General features: G+C 43.1%; 1 protein-coding gene across 1 annotated transcript in view; it reads left to right on the forward strand.

Moving 5' to 3' along the window:
• The window catches only part of LOC126298676 (epoxide hydrolase 4-like), a 110953-nt gene that overhangs the window by 77267 nt on the left and 14210 nt on the right, over positions 1–19476 (forward strand). The window contains exon 4 of the mRNA XM_049990108.1: positions 4573–4724. Within this exon, the coding sequence (XP_049846065.1) occupies positions 4573–4724 (152 nt within the window). The remainder of the gene's footprint in view (positions 1–4572; positions 4725–19476) is intronic.

The following is a 19476-nucleotide window of genomic DNA, read 5'->3' on the forward strand; positions in this document are numbered from 1 at the left end:
GACTCAGTCGTCCTTTGTCGGCTCCGCTTTGGCCACACCCGACTCGCGCACAGTTATTTACTGTGTCGTAAGGATCCCCCTCTTTGTCGTTGTGGGGCATCCTTGATGGTGTTCCATATTCTGTTGGAGTGCGCCCTTTTAACTGTGCTCAGGCAGACTTTTGCGCTGCCTGCTACGCTCTATGTGCTTTTATCTGACAACTGTTCCATAGCGGACATAGTTCTGCGTTTTATTCGGGCAGGGGGATTTTATCACTTGATGTAAGTGTGTGTGTGTTTTTGTGTTGATTCTGGCCTATGGCCTACGAGTTGTCTGATTTTTTTCCATGTGTTTCTCGGTGGTTGGCTTTTCCCTGTTTGTTTGTATGGTCGGCCAACCACCGTCACACTCTGTGTGGTTTTAGTTCGCTTCCTCTGGTCTTTGTCTACGTTTCTCTTGTTCTGTATTGTCTGTTGATCGTTTTTATTCTCTGTGGGTGTTTTTAGTATTTGGAACAATTGACCGATGACCGTAGCAGTCTGGTCCCTTTAACCCCCACAAACCAACCAAACCAACCGTTCTAGTCAATCTCGTGTTGTCCTGTCTCTGCTATCTACTATGCAGGATACTTTAGCTGATGACGCTTGAGGAGCTACTCGTGTTCTTCGTTTTATTACTTTGACTGGCTTGTCCAAAGACATCTCTTTCACTTATTTTATCTGCATCTATGTAAGAACTTTCTGGTGTCCCCCCCCCTTTTAGTTTCACTAGATTCTAGGTGCTCTTACAATTGTGACTGGGCGCTAATGACCCCAGTAGTTGAGTGCCCTTAAACCCCCTCCCCCCCCCCCCCCCCAAAAAAAAAAAAAAAAAAAAAAAAAAAAAAAAAAAAAAAAAACTATTCACATATGGAGTGTGGGAGGAATGATTGTTTAAATGCCTCTGTGCTTTCAGTAATTATTCTAATTGTATCCTCAGAGCCCATATGTGAGCAGTACGCAGGGTGTTAATATATTCCTAGAGTCATTATTTAAAGCTGCTTCTTGAAACTTTGTCAAGATAGTTTGTCTACATTTGAGTCTGCCAGTTCAGTTCTAACAACAACTTAGTGACACTCTCATGGGTCAGGCAAATGTGGGACCATTCGTGGAGCCCTTCTCTGTTAGTCCTATTTGGTATGGGTCCCACACTCTTGAGCCGTATTCTAGAACTAGTTCCTCTGCATGCTCGTGCCCTGTGCTGAAAGTTTAAAGTTCCTCATTGAGATTTAACATTACTGATGTTTTATCTACTTTACTGAACATGTATATTTTTCTTCTTGTTTTACTTGTCATTTGTATTTTGGTAATCATGTTGCCGAAATTGCATCAGGCACTGTAACAGTTTTGATGTGGACATTCTCAAAGAGGTCAAGTTTATTTGTTGTCATTAAAATGAATATATTTCAGGGTTCCGAACTATCTGTTCTAGGTAGTTTTCAGAGAAGGCATTTAGTAATGTTTCACAGGAAGTCTTACATCGTGCCCACCACTAATAAAACTGTAATCTTCCCAATTGACTGTTGGATGATTAAATCCTCCACCAATGAGTACAATATGATTGAGGAACTTACATGCAAGTAAACTGAGGTTTCTGAAAGTTTTCAGTTATATCAAGAGATGAGCCTGGTGGGCGATAGAAGAATCCAATTATTTCATGCACACCTCTGACACTGAGTCTCGCTCAAATAATCTGAGACGTAGCTTTAGATTCTGTCTCAGTGGGTTTGAGTTTGTCTACTGAGACAAATTCACCACCTCCATTTGCCTATCCTTTCAATGTACACTTAAATTTTCCCCAAAAATCTCACTGCTATTAATTTCAGGTTTCAACCAGTTTTCTGTACCTAATATTATGTGAACTCCACTGCTTTTCAGGCGTGCTTTAAACTCTGGCAGTTTGTTGGGAATGCTTTAGCAGTTTGTCAGTTAACCGTTAGGACAGAAAGTAGCAGCCTAGTTTGTCACAAAACCTTCGAAGTTTCTGGTTTAGTCCTTCCATTTGACTATGGAACCAAAGGGCCATAATCATCTCTAGGGACAATGCTGCAAGTAGTGAGCTTCATTGAAACTCCCTGTGCAAGGCTGGTGTTTTCAACCTTCTCTGCCAGTCACTGGAATGACCCAAGTATGACCTCAGATAGTACCGTGTAGGAATAATCTTTGATACTGGAAAAGCATATGACACTCTGTGGTGGTAAAACATACTCATCTAGCTTCACAACTGGCCTTCTGTGGAAGGTTGCCATTTTTATGGTTGCCAATTTTATTAAAATTCTTCCTTTTAGAGTGCTCATTCCATCATCAAGTAGGAGGCATACTCTCGAGCAGTTTTATACAAGAGAATGGTGTCCCTGAAAGGGGCACATTGTTACTCTCAACATTGCTATAAAAGACACAACTTGCACAGTAGTGTGTCCATTGAAGATGTCTTTGTTGACAGTTTTATGATGATCTACTCCACATCCTGTATTTCTTCTGAAGCTAATCAGTTACAGTTGACTCTTGACAGACTGGAGGATTGGGTACAAGACAGGTTTTAAGTTTTCAACAGATAAAATAATGTTTTCATTTTAATCATCCACCACAATTTTAATGAATCAGAAATATTTTTTAATCAGTCAGGTTTCTGAGTGGCATTCGATCAAAGGCTCACATGGCTTCCACACTAGTGTAAACTTCGTGTAGAAGCACTTACAGCCGTAGACTTTTTAAAGTATTCCAGCCTGAATGTTTGTCTAAAACTATTTTATGAAACATTTTTTCCAGTCCCATTAGGATATGAGTGTATAATTTATGGTTTGCTGTAATGTCATATGTAGATGTTGGACACAATACACTGTGGGTATCAGAATGACAACAGGGTGCTGAAGCTGTGAGCTATCACTTACTACCAAATGGCAGCTCCTGACAATACAACATTCCTTTAATGCTAAGGCAGTCACATAATCTCCAACTTCCATCATTTTGCTCATCTCTAGCAGAGCAACTATTTGTGAACTGCCCATGGGTCAAAAAAGTCATTAGGGATCTGGACAAAGCACCTCTTAGCAAGACTAACGTAGATGCTATTGAGGTCCTCCTAGTGTTAACAAGCAAGTTGGCATACTGGTTAGGCACTGGACTTGTATTCAGGACAACAGTAGTTAAAAGTCCTTGTCCAGTCATCCAGATTTTGGTGTTTCGTAGCTTCCCTAAATTATTTAAGGAAAATGTTCTGTATTCTTCAACATTCTGAAGTTGTGCTCTCTCTAGTGACTTTGTACTTGATGAGATGTTAAACTTTAATATTCCTTCCTTCCTTCCTTCTTGTCTTCTACATTTTATGCTTATTTGTTTTATGTAATTTTTAACTCCAGACATTTTTGAGGTGGGAAGTGTTGGTAGTGGTGGGATATATGTGGATTTGGTCTCATCACAGGTGGGTCCTCCTGAATGTTAATTGACACATTCTGAAACAGGTGCTATTACATTTCCTTTGTGTACAATTATAAAACAATGTTCTGTACGGAGAAATTTTTCTTCATTTCACAAACTGGTAACATTTATATCCAGCTTGGGCACTGAGAATCATGTTGTTGAGCACCCTAGAAGAAAATCATCCATCATCATCTGTGCAGGTGTTGACACTTCAGATTGCCACTTCTGATAATACCAGAAGTGTTGTTTTTAAAATGTAAGTGTACTTTGCAACATCATTATTATTTTTAAATTTATAAGTACATTGTATTGCCAGTTTATCCACTTCCACATTCATTCATAAAATCAGTTTGTCATTTCTTTCATCTGTTTGCTCCTTCTGTGATGAATTTATTGGGTGCAGACACTATGTATCATAATCTATCATATATAATCAAAAATTAAATTTGGTTTCCTGTATTTTTTATTGTTATTACTACCGTGGCTATATTTGCTGCAACTTTTTTCAGCTGGCTTAATTCCATACTTCAGATTCGTGGATGTCTGTAAAATGGTGAACCTTCAGTGTCACTGTATTTTGAGACCTGCAAGAAATATATGCTACTGTTTCCTAATGCTGAATTGTTGCATCTAGCCACTGATTGCAGTATAGTGTAGATTATAAGTTCAAAGAAACATTCTTTCTGTGTAATCCTCATTAACAGGTTGATTAATCTTACAAGTTATGCTTTCGATTTATTGAAGTACATGTATGTCGTCTAAACAAATTCTTATACCAATTTGCATTTAGCATACTGTCTCAAACTAAAATTGTTTGCCAGTTATTTAAACCACTAATTTACCAGTACCGCATATTTGTGCCAAATATTCAGGGTGACCTATAAGAAAGTATGTGCACTTGTGTGCATGTGCAGAGTATTTGTAGTTTTAAATTAGGTCCATAGTCTGTAGGTTTTTAAACTGGAGCAAATAATATTTTTACTGCTAATGCTTAATGTACATATTGTAGAAATGAAATTGCTGTTTTTAAGCATAAGAAAGTCTTAATTTGTAAACCTCTCATACATGAGGTAGTGGGGGCGGGGGGATGCAGTTAAGTTGATTGATGTTTGTAAAATATATGTCAATGTTTCAGCTGGATCAGTTTCAGTCAACTTCCTTACTTACCAGAAACAGAAGCCTTAAGAAATGGTCTGAGCATAATCAATCAGCGATACCCTCATCTTCAAAAAAAGAGTGATGCAGATGATTATCTTGTAGCAAACAAATATGCTTTTTCTAGGAAAGGTAAAACTCTGTTGATATTATTTGCTTTCACTTTCACTATCTCACAGCTTAATTGTTTCTACATGATGTAGTGGAAATGTTCCATTAATTTGTTAACCGCAGGTAACTTTTAGTTCTATTATTAAGTACTGTCTTGACTGGTATTGATCAAACATTTCTTTATGAGGTGTGGCCATAAAGTTTTGATTATTAGCCCATAAAATAGTTAAAGTTCATATTTTTTTGTTTGTGTTGTGGTTCATTGTGTACCAGGACTGCAGACGTATAGCTGCAAACAAGCAAAACCTTAAACATCTTTTGAGATGATAATTAAAATTTGATTATCTTTTGTACAAAAAGAGATGTGACTTCAGTTTATGGCTACATCAGTGCTGGAAAGTGTTCTCTATTTGAGGGCTGCTGTTTGCAGAAAGAGATACATACTTCAGCAAATTCATGATTTTGCACATAAACAATGTTCTAGCAAATTATTTGTCTGTGATATATGAAATGATAGTCTTAGAAGACCTGAAATTTCAACACAGTTTACAGTAAGCAGATGGTAAAGTTATATGCCGATATGAATATCCATGGACACATCTGCTGACTTCCATAGTGATAATTACTTTGCAGCAGAAACCTGCAGGGTTGCATATATCTGTGCATCTATCTGCTGACACAACACAATATCTTGTGGTTAAAAGCACACTGTCAATACTACACTGCAGTTTTTGTTTACTTGAATTACAAGTTCCCAACATACATCATTGAATGTAGTGGTACCACATATCTGTAATAAAGTTGGATAAAATCTTTGTCAGCCTGCATACACTGACCATGTGTTGCTGCAAGCTTAACTTGTGTGAAATCTATTAAGCATATTCCCAAAGACGTATCTGGCTCTTATACCCCCAGTTACAGTGGTGTTCAGCTAAGAAGGCGAATGGAGGGGCAAATGCACAGTAACAAGACTGTGCACCATGTGACACTGAAGCCAATAGCATCATTCCACTATTTCATGCATTGTTGAGTGTGGTGATGTTTTCTCCAGTGTACATGTGTTGATGGCTATATTATTTGTGAAGTGTTTATCATGGTTAATGGATCAGAAAAGTGACAAGTCTTTCACAAGCAAGAAAGAGTTGCAAGCAAGAAAGAGATGCAATGTTCAGAGTGTATAAGTTCATCAACAGTGTGTCTAAACCAGATGACTTTCCTTGGACAGTTCTCGATCCAATGTTGCTAACAGCATGGTGAGACCGGCTGAGGGGTGTGGTGTGGGGGCTGAGAACTGTGTAGTGTATCTATAATGAAGTGAACGCACCTATCAAAGCCAATGAATGAGTTGGAATCTTTTAAATCGCTATGGAAGTGATGCAGTTGAAGGAAGAAGGCAATCTGAATGATTCTGCTAAGAACGTTTCACATTGTACATTATTAGATAGGTATTCGATAGGTGAATACCTGACTACAGACAGTTTAGTTGTGAGAATGAGAGAGAACTTCGATTTTAACAGCATTTGTTAGAAAACACAGATTGTTAAAGGACATGGGATTTTGATATATTAAGATGGACAATGGGAGAAAATTCCTTGTGGAGAGAAATAATATTGTGGCTGTGATGACTATATTTTTAAGAACAGTGCATGAGATTCTAGACAGTGTTATAGCTCACATTTATCATATCGGTGAAATGTATGTGAACCAAAATCATACATGATCACTGTGCTGGAAAATAAGTGATGGGCATAGTTGTACTAAAGTTCCAGTAGGTGAAGGTAATTGCCTTATTATTGTACATGCAGAGTCAATAGACAGAGGGTTTATTCATGAGAGTGTACTAATGTTTAAAGCTTCAAAGTCAGAGAGAGTTCCAAGGATTACCACAGTGAGGTGATGTGCACTATATTTAAACAGTGGGTTACAAAAAAAATGTTGTATCTCTGCCCAAATTCAGTTATTGTGATGGATGAAGACAGCATCCACTCACTCCAACTTAAAGAAGTATCTACTACGCATATCAAGATAAGTGACATTATCACTCCGGTTATCGAGCAACAGCATCCCTCAGTGGAACTGGTTGTCAATGCCAGTGAGCCAGCATACCATACCTATGAGACACGTTAAATTACTTCACAACATGGGCACCAAGTAATTTGATTGCCACTGTGTCATTGTCATGACAGTCCTGTCAAGATGGTATGAATACGGTTTAAAGGCTATGTCATAGAGAAGAATTACACTTTCAAAATTGCAAATATTGAGTCACATGCACAGAGCAATCGAGAATATCAAGATTTCTGCATGGGCGGATTGTGCGAGGCATACAGAAAAGTTACTGGCTGAGGACTATCAACAAGAAATTAGTAGTGACTGTGCTATGGAGTCTTTCATAATAAATCTTCCTTAGATTCATTGCAGCCATACAGCAATAATGGTGTGTCTATTATTGGTCTGAAATTCAGAGGTACTAAACTTGTCATTGCCTTGTCTGTATGGCTGCTGAATCTGTGGTCGCATTACATATAGTTAGTACCTATTAATCCACCTTAGAAACAGTGATTATGTAATTTTATATTTTGTTTGTGTGGAGGTAAATAGTGATTCCCAGTAGTTATCGTGCAAGTGTATGTGAAAATAATTTCCCACGTTTCACAATTTATTATATATATATATATATGCTTAATCCTACTCCCAACATCACCACAGCCGAAGCCCAGGCTATCCGTGATCTGAAAGCTGACCGATCCATCATCATTCTTCCGGCTGACAAGGGTTCCACGACCGTGGTACTTGATCGTCGGGAGTATGTGGCTGAGGGACTGCGTCAGCTTTCAGACAACTCTACATACAAAGTCTGCCAAGGTAATCCCATTCCTGATGTCCAGGCAGAGCTTCAAGGAATCCTCAGAACCTTAGGCCCCCTACAAAACCTTTCACCTGACTCCATCAAACTCCTCACCCCACCAACACCTCGCACTCCTACCTTCTACCTACTTCCTAAAATTCACAAACCCAAACATCCTGGCCGCCCCATTGTAGCTGGTTACCAAGCCCCCACAGAACGTATCTCTGCCTACGTAGATCAACACCTTCAACCCATTACATGCAATCTCCCATCCTTCATCAAAGACACCAACCACTTTCTCGAACGCCTGGAATCCGTACCCAGTCTGTTACCCCCGGAAACCATCCTTGTAACCATTGATGCCACTTCCCTATACACGAATATCCCGCACGTCCAGGGCCTCGCTGCAATGGAGCACTTCCTTTCACGCCGATCACCTGCCACCCTACCTAAAACCTCTTTCCTCGTCACCTTAGCCAGCTTCATCCTGACCCACAACTTCTTCACTTTTGAAGGCCAGACATACCAACAATTAAAGGGAACAGCCATGGGTACCAGGATGGCCCCCTCGTATGCCAACCTATTTATGGGTTGCTTAGAGGAAGCCTTCTTGGTTACCCAAGCCTGCCAACCCAAAGTTTGGTACAGATTTATTGATGACATCTTCATGATCTGGACTCACAGTGAAGAACAACTCCAGAATTTCCTCTCCAACCTCAACTCCTTTGGTTCCATTAGATTCACCTGGTCCTACTCCAAATCCCATGCCACTTTCCTAGACGTTGACCTCCATCTGTCCAATGGCCAGCTGCACACATCCGTCCGCATCAAACCCACCAACAAGCAACAGTACCTCCATTATGACAGCTGCCACCCATTCCATATCAAACGGTCCCTTCCCTACAGCCTAGGCCTTCATGGCAAACGAATCTGCTCCAGTCCTGAATCCCTCGACCATTACACCAACAACCTGAAAACAGCTTTCGCATCCAGCAACTACCCTCCCAACCTGGTACAGAAGCAGATAACCAGAGCCACTTCCTCATCCCCTCAAACCCAGAAGCTCTCACAGAAGAACCCCAAAAGTGCCCGACTTGTGACAGAATACTTCCCGGGACTGGATCAGACCTTGAATGTGGCTCTCCAGCAGGGATACGACTTCCTAAAATCCTGCCCCAAAATGAGATCCATCCTTCATGAAATCCTCCCCACTCCACCAAGAGTGTCTTTCCGCCGTCCACCTAACCTTCGTAACCTCTTGGTTCATCCCTATGAAATCCCCAAACCACCTTCCCTACCCTCTGGCTCCTACCCTTGCCAAACGCCCCCGGTGTAAAACCTGTCCTATGCACCCTCCCACCACCACCTACTCCAGTCCTGTAACCCGGAAGGTTTACACGATCAAAGGGAGAGCCACGTGTGAAAGCACCCACGTGATTTACCAACTGACCTGCCTGCACTGTGACTCTTTCTATGTGGGAATGACCAGCAACAAACTGTCCATTCGCATGAATGGACACAGGCAGACAGTGTTTGTTGGTAATGAGGATCACCCTGTGGCTAAACATGCCTTGATGCACGGTCAGCACATCTTGGCACAGTGTTACACCGTCCGAGTTATCTGGATACTTCCCACCAACACCAACCTATCCGAACTCCGGAGATGGGAACTCGCCCTTCAGTATATCCTCTCTTCTCGATATCCGCCAGGCCTCAACCTCCACTAATTTCAAGTTGCCGCCGCTCATACCTCACCTGTCTTTCAACAACTTCTTTGCCTCTGTACTTCCGCCTCGACTGACATCTCTGCCCTTACTCTTTGCCTTTAAATATGTCTGCTTGTGTTTGTGTGTGTTTGTGTGTGTTTGTGTGTGTTTGTGTGTGTTTGTGTGTGTTTGTGTGTGTTTGTGTGTGTTTGTGTGTGTTTGTGTGTGTTTGTGTGTGTTTGTGTGTGTTTGTGTGTGTTTGTGTGTGTTTGTGTGTGTTTGTGTGTGTTTGTGTGTGTTTGTGTGTGTTTGTGTGTGTTTGTGTGTGTTTGTGTGTGTTTGTGTGTGTTTGTGTGTGTTTGTGTGTGTTTGTGTGTGTTTGTGTGTTTTGTTCATGTGCCTGTCTGCCGGCGCTTTCCTGCTTGGTAAGTCTTGGAATCTTTGTTTTTAATATATTGCAAATTGAACAAGTGCAAGAATATCATGAGGTTGTCTTGAATGAATAAACCATAAGTATATGACGAACAAATAGCTTTATTTCAAAATTCATTACGTTAACGTCATTGTTGAGTAGCACACAGTACATTGTTTATATTTTCACTCACATGTTTCAGTGTTGCTAAACATTGATAAAAGGAAGTTCTCTTGCGTAGTTAAACATATATTGTTTACTTGAGTGCCTGGCTTAGCTGATCCAGGTATATTTTGCTAGAATGTATCATTTATTTTTGTAGAGTGAGTTTGCTATTAAAACTCCTTCCCATTTCTTTCACATTCTTTTGAGCACTATATTTTCACTTCAACAATGAAAAGCATTTCAGTGTGTGGTTTGTTGCTGTCTGTGCTTGTTCTGAAGTAGGGGCTGACAATTGCACTATCCACAAAATCTGTGGTATATTGCTCATTTTAGTGACTGCAATACAGTAGTTGATTCCTGTACATATACATTAATCTATGCAGCAACTGCATGTTAGTGGCAGTATAAATGAGAAATTTAATGACACCTTGTTCGACATTTCCAGTTTGTTTGTGCTGCAATTTGTGTGCTTCGTAACTTACAAAACATCACAACTAATGCTTTTTCGCCTCAATAAAATGAATTGCATGTAAGGATGAAAAACACATTGTTCTACAAAATAAAGAAAAGGGAACTATTCACCTGCAGTTAACTAGAACATTGAAACATGCAATAGAAAACAGTATTTACATTAGCTTTTGATCTCTTGTTCGTTTCGTAGTAGAAGTACACACAGTCATACAACACCCACAGGAATGTGTGCACTTCAGCTAGGTGAAGAGCAAGAACTTGAAAGTTCATGTAAATACTGTTTCCTGTTGCATGTTTCTATCCACCACAAATCAGCTATCGGTGTGTGGTCACCTTCCCTTTATTTTACATACAAATTATTCCATCCAGGAATTTCTATTCCTAAACACATTATTTCTGTAGACACATAGAAGGTATCAAAAACAGTTCAGAATGCATGAAAAGAGTAAGACAGACTGCTTGCAATGTCTGACTAAAATGTGAAATTAGTGTATAAGTAGAATATTCTTTACTAGGTGTAGAGCTTAACCATTGGGATACAAATAACAATATTGCGAAGTGCACACAACATGGAAGGGGCAGACTGCCGATGTCACAAGCATTCTTGCTCTGTCTGCACAGAACGCTTCATGCAGCTGCCTTTCTACCTACACGCACCTATAATATCCTGTAGGTCTTGAGTGACCTGCTAAACCATGCATTGATGCTAGCATGTAGATTATGGCAGTAAAATTAATGTGTTTGCCAAATTTTGTGTTAGAGAGATGACTGTGTGTAATGCAACAAACTAAAATGAAATTGGTGATTTTGCAGAAATATGATAGTTTGTGTTGGCAAGGAAGAAATAGTGATAAAACATGTATGAAATGCCATCCTATCAAAATACCTTAAACACAAGTAATTGACAAAATAATTGTGTGGGTGTTACATGCAGACCCAAATGAATTTAATTGAAAGGCAAATCTGATAAGTATTACTGCCAAGTTTCCACAAATTATCATAGATAAATGCACAGACTTCAACAAACAAAAATAATTCATAAAATTATTACAGTCTGCTCCCCAGTTTTTATACACCATCACAAAGCTGACAAAACCTTTGTTGCAACTGGTCTGTCAACATACATCATTTTACAGACCTGGATGTAATACACTGCCTGAAAACAGTGAAGCACCCAGAAGACATAGTCAGATGTTAATGTAACTTAGTACACATACCCATACAAATGATTCGAGTTAAAATTCTCTAGGACATGTAGAATGGCCAGCCGGAGTGGCTGAGCAGTTCTAGGTGCTACAGTCTGGAACCATGCAACTGCTACAGTCGCAGGTTCGAATCCTGCCTCGGGCATGGATGTGTGTGATGTCCTTAGGTTAGTTAGGTTTAAGTAGTTCTAAGTTCTATGGGACTGATGACCTCAGAAGTTAAGTCGCATAGTGCTCAGAACCATTTGAACATGTAGAATGGCTACCAGAGTGCATTAGTGTTTATTGTGTTAGTGTTACCATGCCTGGTAGGGTGTAAGAGGCATTCAAACATCAGATGTAGAGTGACCACTGTAAAGGACAAGGAGATGCCACATACTCAGGTGAGACTGCGTTATTAGCACCTGACAGTTTTAAAGCAGCCTCATTGAGGGTCTCTGTTTGGCCAGCTGGTAGAATCGTGCAATATACATTTGGATGTAACAGTCGCCATGAGTCCCCATGTTGAACCACGTGGAAACGTGAAGGAAGCATACTTGTCATCACTGTTCTGGAAGATCATTTCTGACTGTCATAAGGGACAATTGCCGTACTGTGTACCAAATGCACCATAACACCTTCACATCTGCACCAACTATCTGAGAAAAAGTGATCGACTCTCTGCGGCATTGTGTGTCATCGTACATCATTGCTCGGAGACAACCACCCCCCTCCCCCTGTCCCCAGGGGCTCGCCACTCTTTGGCAGGTTCGTGCTTGGCTACCATGAGGTCCCAGCCTTTGCAGAATCTTTCCCTTCTATGCTGCATGTCTATCCTCTTGCTATTCTTTTTTCCCTCCCTTGGGGAACATGTCTGGGGTATGGGAATGTTCTGCAGCCTGTGTTTGAAGTGGTTCTTTTTCATCTTCCTCCCTGTGTGCTCCTGAAGGCTGGCCCTTGTCTGAAATGTAACAGGTGACATGGTAATGTGTAATTACCAGCCCCGGCTTGATAGGTAGGGTTCACACGTACGCCCTGGTACAGGCCAGGCCCAGGAATGGGCGATTACCTGAGCTGTAACCTTCCCAAATTTCCGATTGGTCCCTGTCAGGTGTTAAAGAGGTGTGACCTGAGATGTGAACTATCACCTAAGGTGGGTGCGCCACCTTGTGAAGTGGGACCCTCAGTTGGAAGGATGCTGGCAATCATACGGGACTTTCTCCCAATGAGCCAATCATCTTCCAAATCAATGTAAACGTAATAAGGCTAATGGTTGAGAAACCCTCCCAGCTGCACCACGGTTCCTTCTGATGTCAGTCTTTCACCATGGTAAATACGTTAATTATTCAGAAAGATGTTGATGCAATTACTGACCTTGAGAAATCCTGCTCTTTTTTATGGAATGGCACTTTGCTTTTGGAGAATGCTTTTGGAGACTACTTCTGATTCTCAAGCACAATAACTGCTTGCTGCCTCACTTCTCCGTGGCTACCTGGTTTGTGCTGAGGCCCATAGAACTTTGAATTCTTCCCTTGGTGTTATTTACACTAGGCTGCTCAATGGTCTAACCAAGGCCGAAATTCGGTCTTACCTCTCTGATCAGGGTGTCACTGCCATCCATCATGTAACGAAAAAGGTAGATTCCTCCTTAATGCCCACCTGCACTCTTTCTCACCTTTGATAGAATGGTGCTTCCATCAGAGATCAAAGCAGGCCATACCTTCCAAACCCGATGCACTGCTACCAATGCCATTGTTTCAACTGCGCTAGAACATCTTTAGACACCCAGCCAAATGTATAAGCTGTGGTAGGGATGCGGATGAGTAAGACTGTCAGCTTCCTTATCCCTGCTGTATCAACTGCAGTGGTGGTCATGCTGCTTCCTCTTGGGATTGTCCCATGTATCTTGATGATTCAGAGATATGGGTAAAGGAAAAAATATGCCTTACCCAGTCACTCGCAAGTCATTGGCTAGTCGCAAACCCTGCGTTCTCCCCTCGAACACCTATAGTTCCGTTCTTGTTACCCTTGCTCCACGAAGGACATGGCCACACAGGCATGTGACCTCAAATTCAGCTCTGAAGTTGTGAAATCGCCCAATGTCAAGGTAGCATTGCCATCCCCCTGTCCAGCTGTGCAACAAACCATCGAACTCTCACCTCAAGTGGCAAAGCCTTCAGTTACACAACCGGTGGGCCGAAAAGGACAGTAGTAGTACTCCCGTGAAGACTTCTTACGTCCCTCTAGCCAAACAACACCTGAGTCTTCCTCTAACTGGAAAGGCTCGAAGAAGTCCACCAAAGGCATATGGTCTTCTCCTTCGCCGACTTGAAGAGCCTCTTCGATGGTGTTGCCATGTGATACCTTAGACCGGCTGGCCTCTGTGTCACCAGTGCACACCACCAACCTTTCTTCAGCATTCGGCTCCACAGACCGGCAGCACAAGCAAGCCGATGCTTTTGTGAACCCCATGGAGCAAGATCCTCCTCCTTCACAGGCTGGCAATCAGTAGCCGCCGAGGTGACCCCCCCCCCCCCCCCCCCACATCTCTTCCTCATTATGACTCTCCTCCAATGGAACATTTGCAGCCCTTGGTCCTGCAAAGAGGTTTATGGCTGCTTTTAGCATTGCAGCGTCTCTGTGTACTCTGGCTTCAGGAAACGAAATTGTGCCCTCATGACCACTGTGAGCTTTCACATTTCTTTCTAGTTAGTTTTGACCTTTCCCCTGAGTCAGCATTCCATCTCATGGGGTGTCATGTTGCTCATACGGGATGACATTCGTAGTCAGCCCATCTTCAAGCTGTTGCAGTTCACCTTTTCCTTCCCCACCTGACTTTTCCCTGTGTGCCAATATGTCCCTCTGTCATTCGATGTCCCCAGGGCAGACTTCCTTCTGCTTATTGGGCAGCTACCTCCCCCATTTCTGTTACTCGATGACTTCAATGCATGTCATCCCCTTTGTGGTTCTCCCAGAACCTGTCACAGAGGTACCCTCTCAGCTGATCTCCTTAATCATCTCCACCTCTTTCCCCCAGGGTGTCCACAACTTGTTTTGTGGACGCGTGCGTGGCGAGCATGGGACCCCAAGCTAGTGAAGCTCGCTTCCCTTTCCGGGCTGCATACCTTCCTTCTCCACATCCGCCCTCGTCGCCGATCCTTCCCACCCCTCCCCCTCCCTTCCCCTTCTCCCTCTCTTCAGGAGTGTTTTTTGTGCCTACTTGAGGAGATGGACACTTAAGACTGTAAGAGGTAGTTTCTCTTCTTTGCTTTCTATGCTGGAAGGTCTCTGTCCTCCCTTTGCTCTTCTGTTTTCCTTGCCTCTTCCCTTTGCCCTCTTCTCTGCTGTGGCATTTGAGACCTCTCTTCTTTCCTTTCCTTTGTTCCTTCCTTTCTCTCTCTTTCCTCCCCGTGCATCTCTGAAGGCTGACCCATGCATAGCCGGTGACAGGGTAATGCGTAATTCCCCGCCCCGAGTAGACAGGTAGGACACGTACGTACCCGCTGGTAAAGGCCAGGCCCAGGGAGGGGTGATTACTCGAGCTGGTACCTTCCGAATACGCTGATTGAGCCCTCTGTCCATTTCTCAGAGAGGCCCCCCCATGAGGAAAGGAGTGTGCCATCGATCGGAGACGCCGGTAATCATGGGGAATATTTTCACAATGGTTACCTCTACGTCTACAACTTATACCCACAAGAGAAAGCTAGAGGAGTCTCGGCCACAGATAATTCTTCCATCAGTTCCAAAGTTGCTAGTTGTTTCTTGGTCTGATGGAGGTCAAGACTTCTCCACAGTTAGCCCTTTCATTATTCCGAATGGTATCAATGCAAATGCAGGTCCTGTAGTCTTGTTCCTGATTATGAAATGGCACCTTATTGTTAGAAACAGTCTGTGCCCTCCAGGCATAAAAATTTCTGCGAACTATGCTGTTACACACCTTCCCTGTCTGGGTGGAAGCACACCATACTTCAAATTCATCACGCGGGGTGGTTTATACATGCTCACTCGATGCGTCATCCAATGAGGACATTCAAAATTACCTGTCTGACCAGTCATGAAAAGGGTTGACAAGAATTGGTACCGACCCGTATTCTCTTCTTGACATTTGACAGAGTTCAACTTCCATCGAACATTAAAGTGGGCTATAAGATATTTTCAGTTTGTCCTTACATCCCGAACCCTAAGCGTTATCGGTGTCAGCGTTTTAATTATACCAGCCAGTAGTGTTCCAATACTGCCAAACGCGTTACATGTGGCAGGGATGCCCATGAGGGTGATTGTCCACCTCCATCCCCTTGTTGCATCAACTGTATGGGCGACCACGCTGCTTCGTCTCGAGATTGCCCTATTATCAAAGATGAACAAATTATTCAGAAAATCCAAGTGAAGGAAAAAGTTTCTACATTTGCTACTCATAAGTTATTTGCCAGTAGAAAACCCACTGTGCTTCCAGTGGGTAAATATAGCATTGTCCTTGCATCTCCTCGCCCTACTAACGAGGTAGCCACACAACTTGCAGTCGTGGTCATCAGGTTGGCCAGCCCAAAGATCGCCTATTCAAACTCCCAACTATCTCCTGCTCATTCTAAGGCTCACCCCTCATTGGCTCCTGCTAAATCACTGGTCCCAACATAGGACACCCGGACTTCCAAAAAAGAGCCTACTCTCGAAGATTTTTACGTACCCTGACCTCACAACCATCGATTCCTCCCTCATCTCAATGTCCTGCCTCCAAGAAGGCTCAGACAAAACAAAGTTCCTCTCCTTCTCCGCCACGGCGTGTTTCCTATGCAGCGCCACCCAGTGGTAGCTGGGCTCGACCATCTTCGGTGTCACCAAGTCGCACTGCTGACAGCCGATCACTGGCGGCAGGAGCTGCCCCCGAACGACTTTTTGATGAGGATATTCTGCCTTTGGCTGGATGTCGTTCCACGCCTTCGGCTGCTGGCTCTCAGCAGTTGCTGAGTTGACGGCAACCACGATGAGATTTTCCCTTTTCTGTTCACCCTATGTCAATTATCCATTGGAATATTTGCGGAATTCACTCCAATCGGGATGAATTTTCGATCCTCTTATGATCCTCCTCCCTGTTTTTCTGTCTACAGGAAACAAAGCACATCCCCATGATCGCTTTGTCTTCCCTCATTTCCAATCAGTCCAGTTTGATCTCCCCTCTGTTGATGGCACTCCGGCACTTCTCAATGATACTGTCTATTATCACCTAATCCCCGTAATCAGTTCTCCTTGGTCAGCTTCATACACCCCTCACCCCCATGTGCTAGTTGGGGACTTCAATGTCCACCAGCAGCTTTGGGGATCTCCACGTCCTTGTCCGTGAGGCTCCCTATTGATTGACCTTTTCCTCCAAGCGGATCTTGTTTGCCTCAACACTGGGAACCTACATTTTTTGCTGCCTCCACATGTGCTCTCTTCCTCTCACTCTTCCATCCCAGGACTGGATGGCATCCGTGTCCAAATGTTGCTGCATTTATTGTACTGTAGTCTGCGTTACTTCCATTGCCTTTCCCAGAAGATGGCAGGAAGCTGTTGTCATTCCTGTTCCGAAACCTGGAAATGACAAACATCTCCCCTCTAGGTATAGCCCCATATCTCTCACGAGTAGTGTATGTAAGGTACTCTCTCCTGTACTTTCTCCCAAGAAAATGGGGTGCCCCAGGGCTCTGTGCCAAGTGTTGTACTGTTTGCCACTGCTGTAAACCCAATTATGGATTGTCTCCTCCACAATGTCTCGGGCTCCCTCTTTGTCGAAGATTTTGCCATCTACTACAGCCTTCAATGGACCAGCCTTCTTGAACGTTGTCTTCAAGAATGTCTCAATTGCCTCCACTCATGGAGCATCGAAACTGGCTTCTGCTTTTCTGCCAGTAAGGCCGTATGTGCAAAGTTATGGCATCGTACGCAGCTTCCTCCACCTACCCTATATCTGGGCATATCGACCTTCTGTTTGCAGATGTTGACAAATTCTTGGGCCTTATGTTTGACAGAAAACTGTGCTGGTCTTCCCACATTTCATTTTTCGGCCTGCTGTCTGTGATCCCTCAACACCCTCCATGTTCTGAGTGGTGCCTCTTGGTGAGTGGACCGAATGGTCCTCCTTCGTCTATATTGCGCCTTAGTGTTCTCAAAATTGGACTGTGGAAACATAGTTCACTCCTCTGCATGACCATCTATTCTTCGGCATCTTGACTCTGTCCACCACTGTGGATTGCGTTTAGCGTCTGGAACTTTTTACACCAGCCCCGTGGAGAGACTGTATGCTGAGACTGCTGAACCTTTGCTGTCCAATTGGTGAGCTGTCCTACTGAGCCATTTCTCTAGATATCTGTATTCCATGTCTTTCCATCTGACCCATGCACTTTATTTAGACACCTCCTTGGATAGGGTATGCAGGCAGCTCTTCCTCTCTCCTACCACCAGGAGCTCTGCTTCTTTCAGCTGCTGTGTTCTTTTCCCTTCCACTTTCCTAAAACTTTCTTGACAAATGGTGGTATTGTGCCACCTTGGTTTCATCCCCGCATCTGCCTGCTCTCTGACCTTTGTCAGCTTCCCAATGATAGTAACATTCCCCCCCCCCCCCTCCCCCCCCTATAGTTTCTCATTGGGCATTTACTGCTCTAAATGGAGAATGCCACATTTATTTACACTGACGGCTCAAAAACCACATTTGGTATTGGGTGTGCCTATGTTGTTGGTGACACCCGTAATAGATTTCGGCTTCTCAACCAGTGTTTGGCTTTTACTGTGGAGATTTACACTGTTCCCCAAGCTGTCTAGTACATCTGTCACTAAAAGCTGCTGTAATATATCATATACTCGGATTTGCTCAGCTCTCTCCTCAACCTCCAAGCTCTTTACCTCACACACCCTCTGGATTCAGCACTGCTTCCACTTGATCCAATTGGGGGAGATCTCTTTGGCATGCCTCTGGATCTCGGGGCACGTTGGAATCTGCAAAATGAGGCAGTCAATATAGTGGCCAAGGCTGCAGTCTCTCCTCTTCAGCCCACTGTTTGCGTGGTTCCCTTAGCCGATCTACAAAGCGTTTTATGTTGTCCTGTTGTCCTGCTGTTCTTTTGTGGCATACACATTGGCCTACGCTTCCTGATGATAAATTATGGGACATAAAACCTCTGCCCTGTGCTTGGACCTCTTCCTCCCAGCCTCGTTGTTGGGAGGATGTAATTTTAACACGACTCCAGATAGGGAGCTGTCTTTCTAGCCACTGACATATTTAAAGTGGCGATCCTCCCCTGCTTTGTCTCCACTGCTCTCCACCATGGACAGTGAGACACCTTTTATTTCAGTGCCCATATTTTTATTTTAATCCACTACGCACCTGCTTACAGCTGTCGCCTGATATGTCTTCCCTTGTAGCAGATGACAAGCACTGAGCGGATCGCATCCTTGAGTTTGTGTCAGTGAGATGACATTGGTCGTTTGAAGCTCTTTTTTGGGGACAACCCCCCTCCCATCAGTAGTAGTTTTCTAAGATTTCCTTCCATTTCTAAATTCCATCCTTTTTGAGTTCTGCTCCCATTGCTGCTGAATTAACATTATTTTTTACCCTTCCCTAAGCCACAGAATGAGCACTTATGACTGTAGCAGTTCTATGCCCTAAAACCATTTGAAAAAACCTCAACCTCTTCTGTCTTAACACTAGAGCACCCACATTCCATTCAAGCTTCTTTCGCAACTATTCCTATTCGGACCTATCCTTCTGCACTGTCTGGTTTGCCCATTGTCTTGATTGGTCCATTCTTTCAGATGTCAGCTTGAGCGACCATTTTCCATGTGCTATGTTTGCTGACTCATATCCCACCTGCATGCACACCCAAATGGCAGCTTACTAAGGCTGACTCGTGGCTTTACTCCTTCATGGTGACCTTTGAAGAACAAGATTTCCCCAGTTGTGAGGATTAGGTGGAATATCTCACAAATGTTATCCTTACTGTTGCAGAATGTTCCA

The sequence above is a fragment of the Schistocerca gregaria genome, chromosome X (assembly GCF_023897955.1).
Source record: "Schistocerca gregaria isolate iqSchGreg1 chromosome X, iqSchGreg1.2, whole genome shotgun sequence".
In the NCBI taxonomy this organism is placed as follows: Eukaryota; Metazoa; Arthropoda; class Insecta; order Orthoptera; family Acrididae; genus Schistocerca; species Schistocerca gregaria.